The sequence below is a fragment of the Pagrus major genome, chromosome 12 (assembly GCF_040436345.1).
Source record: "Pagrus major chromosome 12, Pma_NU_1.0".
Taxonomy (NCBI): Eukaryota; Metazoa; Chordata; class Actinopteri; order Spariformes; family Sparidae; genus Pagrus; species Pagrus major.
The window spans coordinates 27208795-27215054 of NC_133226.1; the positions used below are offsets into that span (position 1 = coordinate 27208795).

The 6260-nt window shown below is 40.8% G+C and overlaps 1 protein-coding gene across 1 annotated transcript; it reads right to left on the bottom strand.

Annotated features, from left to right (window-relative positions):
* Positions 1-294: 294 nt before the first annotated feature.
* On the bottom strand, positions 295-5655 carry crhbp (corticotropin releasing hormone binding protein). Its single transcript, XM_073478397.1, has 7 exons — positions 5566-5655; positions 5394-5487; positions 4128-4285; positions 3172-3382; positions 2524-2669; positions 540-657; positions 295-449 (listed from the first exon to the last, which is right to left on the bottom strand). The coding sequence occupies exons 1-7, from the start codon at positions 5653-5655 to the stop codon at positions 295-297; spliced, it is 972 nt and encodes a 323-aa protein (XP_073334498.1).
* Positions 5656-6260: the final 605 nt, after the last annotated feature.

Sequence of the window (6260 nt, forward strand, 5' to 3'; positions counted from 1 at the left end):
TCTCGTCTTAATAAATACACAAAAATAAAAACAATAGCAGATCCACCAAACACAAAACTTCATTGAGTTTTATTCAGCGACAACCAGAACGAGTGAAAAAAGATGGAACAAAAGAACAAAAACAAAAAGCGTGTGATCATATTCCATCTCATTTTTCTTTTTTTTCTGTCGTCGGATTTAAGACATTTGATCTATTCAGAGGGACCGACCAGGTGGATCTGTTGTTCTTCAGAAGATAATTTAAAAAATGTTTGCAGTCAAATGATACATTTGTCACTTGAGGATCCTGTCGGTTCAGTTACTGAAACAGAAATCCTCCACGTTGTTGAGTTTGATGCTCTGCAGCTCCTGGCTGTCCAGTAGCCTGTAGCTGAACGACACTCGGCTGACGAACTTCCCGCTGGACACCATCCTCACCACCGTGTTGTCACAGCCGATCTTCATGTGGGCTGCAGGAGGGAAACGAGAAGACATGTTAGGTTTTAGTTCGACCAGCGGGGTTTGATGACGCGGGAAGAAGCAGGTCAGTGTGAACTCACTGGGTCCAGTGAAGGAGATGCAGAGGTCCGTGATGGGCAGCAGCTTCGACGTGTCGATGCCGTTTCCTCCCAACAGCTGCACGAAATCTCCTGATTCTGCACAACCAGGCATGGACCTCTGTGGATGTCGACACACGGCTCGTGATTAGTCAATAAATTGATAAGCTGATCAAAAGAACATTAGTTGCGAACTATTTTGATAATCGGTTCATCGTTTCAGTCATTTTTAAAGTGAGGATTTGCTGTTTTTCTTTGTGTTTTGGACAAAAGAAACAATTTGAAGACATCACTTGAAACTATAGACTTAATAATGAATCGATTAATTGTAAAAATAAGACATAATCAGCAGGATTTAGTGGAGTGACAATTGCCATCATCTGTAATAACACTGGAAATAAAACATATTAATGAAACAATGAAAGTCCAGTCAAAAAAAAGGTCCTAGAGGCTACAGATTCTTAGAATGGCTTCATATAGCTCGCTGCCATGTCATGACGTGGAGGAGACTGTGGTGACGTGACAGCATGAGACCACTGTTGGAGGCGGCATCTTAGCCTTTTGAATCATTTTCAAACATTTGTAAAACCACTGGACATTTTTTAGGGAGACGTCGGGTCATTTTCCAGCCGTGTTTGTGGAGACAGAACCAGGTATTCTGATCCAAAACATGCTCTTTTTCTAACCCTGCCTGTGTGAGTGGGGTCTGTGCCAAAACCTAACCAGAGCATAAGCACACCGCTGTCACAACATAAAATTGAATATTGAACATAAAGACATGCAGAACCAAATCAGCTGAAAGACGCCAAAATGCTTCCCAGAGCTGAGTTGCCTGACTATGACACGCTGCTGTCACATTTCATGTAGCCACATTATAGATTGTGAATATAAATGCAGACATGCCAACATTTCTGTTTTCCTGCCACATGTTTCAACCACCCTGCTGTTTTGTTGTTTCTCCTGGGTGACGTTATTATTAATAATGCTCATACACACATGTTTTTTATGTTTGTCTTCAGGCCTGATGTTGGCAGGTGTGTAAATATCACACAGATAAAGGGACTAGTTGCTGTTTACTTCCAAAGCATCAAAAAAGGAACTTGTGACTTAAAATAAATAAAAACCAGCAGGCAGGTGTAAGATTAAGGTGAATCGTATGATCTAAAAATATCCTGTTGGACAATAATGGACCTTAAGATGCACTTGAAGGAAAAGTTTAGTCATTATCTAATCAGTTGAATTTGTGATCTTGGGGCTTCTGGAGACTTGGCTTACAGTAGACGAGCTGTATGGAGACATCTGATGTTTTAAATCAAGTCTCCAGCTGCTTCAGTTGTTTAGCAGAATGCTGCAACTCTGTTTTACTGTGAAGCTCCAGAAATGTTCTGTGGACGACAAAACTTCACCTGACTTTCATCAGCATGGAGGGAGGAGATGATGATGAGTGGTTGTTCATTGTTGGACGAACTGCTCCTTTAATTCTTGACCTTGGAGCAGCAGGTTACAAAACAAACTGACCTGAACCTCCATTTTTTGACTGGAAATAGTTATAAAATCATCTTGTTTTGGTCCCACTGAGCTGCAGTTAGTGGCATAATTAGATTTTTACACATCCAGATCCGTGACTGACCTGCAGGCTTCAGGGTCTCAGATACTGATGCTCGGTCCAACATGAGCACTGAGACTCAGGGCCGTAACCAGGACTTTAGAAATACCCTCCGCACGTAGGGAGGAGATGATGAGTGAATCCTATTCCTTTAATATTAACGTTTTAAAGGGTCGTTTCACTCAAATTACCACAATTTTTTAATGCAAAATTCCCTTTTTACAACAAGTAGGTAATAGTATGTAACTGATATTTCTGCTTTTTTTCTCCTCACGTGATTTTTGTAGCTGCTTTAAGCGTCCTGAACAAATTCAACTTCATCTCTATTGTACTGATGTGGTGGGTATTGTGCAGAAATCAGTATTTCACGCGCTTGTTCACCTTGGGGAAGTTGTTGAAGTGTCCGAGGCTGAACTCAGAGATGTCGATCTCCACCGGGTAAATGATGGAGAAGCTGCAGTTCCTGTGCTGCTGCGGGATCACCATCGTGTAACTGCCCTCTGGTGACTGGGAGATGACATTACAGGCTGCAGGGAGACCAGAGATGGTGAGAGGAGGGAGGGACGTTACACCAGATTTCAAGGATGGATTGTCAAGGTGAAGCACGAGCACACTCACCAACAGTTTGTTAAAACGAGTCTCTAAGTTTGCGACAACGACAGAACGTAAAGGGGATTCAATAATGACAAAACTCATTGATTTTATTTCTGATTATTTGGTGAGATGATGTGGCTGCAGAGGTGTTAAACTGACTGAAACAAGTGCTGCTGTTGACAAAATTCAAATAAATGAAGTGATTTTAAAAACAGGAGGAAATTAAGAGGAATGAATCACAGGTTTAAAGGAGAAATCAACTAAATTTTGGGTTAAATCTAACCGTTAAATTATTTCAATAATTAAAATTAATTCATTTCTCTTGTCCTCACATGTGATCGAAATTAATGACTAAAACACCCTGCCAGGCTCGTATTATCACCACAGACGCACACATTAGACTCAGATATTCATGAATGTGAGAATCGTACTCACGGAAAGGATTGATGTGTTTCCTGACGGTCAGCGTGAAGCTGCTGCCGGCGTTGTGAATCCGAAAGAAGACCATGGCGACGTTCTGAGAGGAGCGCACGCTTCTCCTCAGCGCTCCCGAGTCGCAGTAATCCACATAACGCTCGTACAGAGGCAGCGGGTGATCCTGGGAGCTGGGGAACTTCTCTCCTTTCATCACCCAGCCGTCAAACACCTTCACAGGACACAGAAAATGATTTTCACGTTCTCGACAAGTGGCTTAAAAAAGGTAATGAGGCTTCTGGAGACTTTGATTACGCCGGACAAGTTTTAAAACAAGTCTCCAGCTACTTCAGTCGTTCAGAAGAATTACACAACGCTGTTTTGTTTTCTGGACGATGAAACTTCACCTGACTTTCCATCAGCATGCAGGTGAGTACATATTGACTGATTTTACATTTTTTGGTTGGACTGTTCCTTTAAGAGGGAGACGCTAAAAGTAGGATTTCAGATTCAGTCGAAGATGATTTGTTTAACGCTTAAATACTCACAAATAATGAGTGTACTTTGGTTGATCTTGCTCTGTGGGACACACATTGAACTAAAGGTCTGTTGGACCATCGTGGTGTTGAGCGTGTCGAGAGCATTAACATGCGACCATGAAGGGGGAGATTTAAGGTCACCTGAAGTAAGCAGGTTATATACAGTTGCCTTGTGTTAAAGGAGCTTTTTGTCTAATCAGGAAGTGTTTCTAAGCTTAGTGCAGCAAGTGACTGACCCCAGGTTGATGGTATGAAAACAGGCTCATGACTGTACGACAGAAACAAAACTACACCAGATTTCATGCGTACAGAAATATTTAAGTTACGCTTAAAGTCTTTAAATAAAGGAATCATTTTTAAGATGTTAGATATTTTAGCTCCACTCCACCATGGAGGAGAAGACGAGGTGTGTGTTTGTGTGAGCGGTTGTGAGTTCACCGTGATGAAGTCTCCTCCCCTGCAGTCGATGTCAACGTTGTCGTACTCCACAGTGATCACCTCGTTGGGCTCGGCCATGAAGAAAGCGGCACAGCTGAGCTGAGGACGTTCGGCCGTGAAGGTGAACTGACCCTCCACTGCAACCATGTCCAGACAGCCTGAAGACGGACGAGCATGAGCACAGTTACAACAGCAACAGTTACTGCCCATTATTTTTGTTAACAAAACTTCAGATTATTTTACATTTATTATCTATACTTTACTTTTATCATCTATTCTGTATTTTATATTTTTGTTATAATTTCTCTACACTGTGATGATTGTACTGTGACTCCCTCCTCAGGGATCAATACAGTATTTCTGATTCTGATCATCTTATCCACCATTTTGACGTCTCTGTTAATTAAAGGAGCATTATGTAGTTCTGGTCAAACTCTTTGTTTCCATGACTGAATAAACAAACTGACCTTAAAGGACAACACAATTTATACTGTTTTACTTTGTTTATATGTGGCGGACCCGGACCCTTTGCCCCTTTTATTTTTACTTACACTTATTTATTTTGTATTATTATCTATTCTGTATTTTATATGTTTCTGATCAGCTGATCCACTCTTTTGCTTCTCCTACATGTTACGCCAATAAAACAGCCTGAAAATCTAAAAACCGAAACAAAGAGAAGTGTAAGAAATACCTAATATGTGTTGCTCAAAATGGACATTTTATAATTTTGTTCTTAAAAATTCAGTAAAAAACAATAACAAAATGTTTCTTGCTCGTTAAAAGAAAGAAAAAAATGCAAATGTAACACGTTAAAATTGGTGTAATAATTTAGTTTTGATTAAATTAGACTAATATACTTAGTAAGATTTTGAGGTTTTGCATTATGCATATATAGATATATATAATAATAAAACAGAGTTTACAAAGTGCTTTGACGATCAAGTAAAAAGCAGGAACATGTAAAAACACAAAAAGTCAACATGAGTTTTTACGAGTAAAATGTGGAAAAAATGATATAACAGGCAAAATCACAGAAAAGGAAGAGAGGAAGGAAAATACATACAAAAATAATAAAGGATTATAAAAACGACATCAAGTCAGAGAAATTAAGAATATAAGATAAAAAGATTCTGAGCAGTAAAATGAATAAAAGGAGGATAAACGGATTAAAAATAAGAAATAAAAGCAGGATAAGAAAAAGAGGAAAAAGACTTCAGAAGAGAGGAATTAAAGCAGATGTGATGAAGGTGTAATGAGACTCACGTAAAGGTCGACGGTACATTAACTCCTCTGCTGTTTCTCTCTTCAGCTCCGAGTTGAAAAATGAATATAATTCATCTTTGGAGATCTCGTTGTTCTGCAGAGAAACAGAGTTTAACAGGAAGTTATCAGTGCATCTTGACAGAACAAAGTGGAGGTGTGTGCTGACACTCACCTCGATGTACCTGCAGTCTCCCTTCAGCACAGACAGACACAGCAGCAGGAAGAACAGCTGCTCTCGGAACGTGCGCTCCATAACGCGCATCTCTGTCCGCACGGCGCACCTGAGCGGAGGAAGTGAGCGGCTCCGCGACCCGCGCTGCTTTTTATACAGTAACAGCAAGTTCTGGAGCGACCGACCAGCAGCCTTCCTCCTCCTCCTCCTCCTCCTCCTCCTCCTTCATCCCACCAACTACGTGTTTGTGACGAGGGCAAGCGGAGAGAGAGAGAGAGGAGAGAGAGAGAGGAGTGAGAGAGGAGAGAGAGAGACAGAGGGGGGAGAGAGAGAGGAGAGAGGGGGGGGGAGAGAGACAGAGGGGGGAGAGAGAGGGGGGGGAGAGAGAGGAGCTGGTGCCAAAAGATGCTCAAACCTCATGAATCGTGACGTCATCATCTCAGGTGGCTGCAGTCCTTCATCCACAGACCTGATCAATAAACAGCTGATCCATGATGGAAGATGAGTTTAATGTCACTACGCTCTCCTCTCAAGTCCACGAGGACACTGAGGCCATATCTTAATATATATATTTAATAACACTTTAAAATAAACAATTATATATAATAAAAAATGCAAATTTATAGTTAATTACACGTTAGTTAACAGTTATTTCACTGTTAACAAGCAATGTAGATGCTTTATACATTTTTCAG

Bases quoted from the DNA above. Each gene is read 5' to 3' on its own strand.
- crhbp (XM_073478397.1), bottom strand. From the start codon at position 5,655: ATGCGCGTTATGGAGCGCACGTTCCGAGAGCAGCTGTTCTTCCTGCTG. The intron at 3,383-4,127 runs GTGAACTCACAA...TGTCCTGTGAAG, and splicing joins GGGGAGGAGACTTCATCACG to GTGTTTGACGGCTGGGTGAT. The intron at 658-2,523 runs GTGAACAAGCGC...CGACATCCACAG, and splicing joins ACTTCAACAACTTCCCCAAG to AGGTCCATGCCTGGTTGTGC.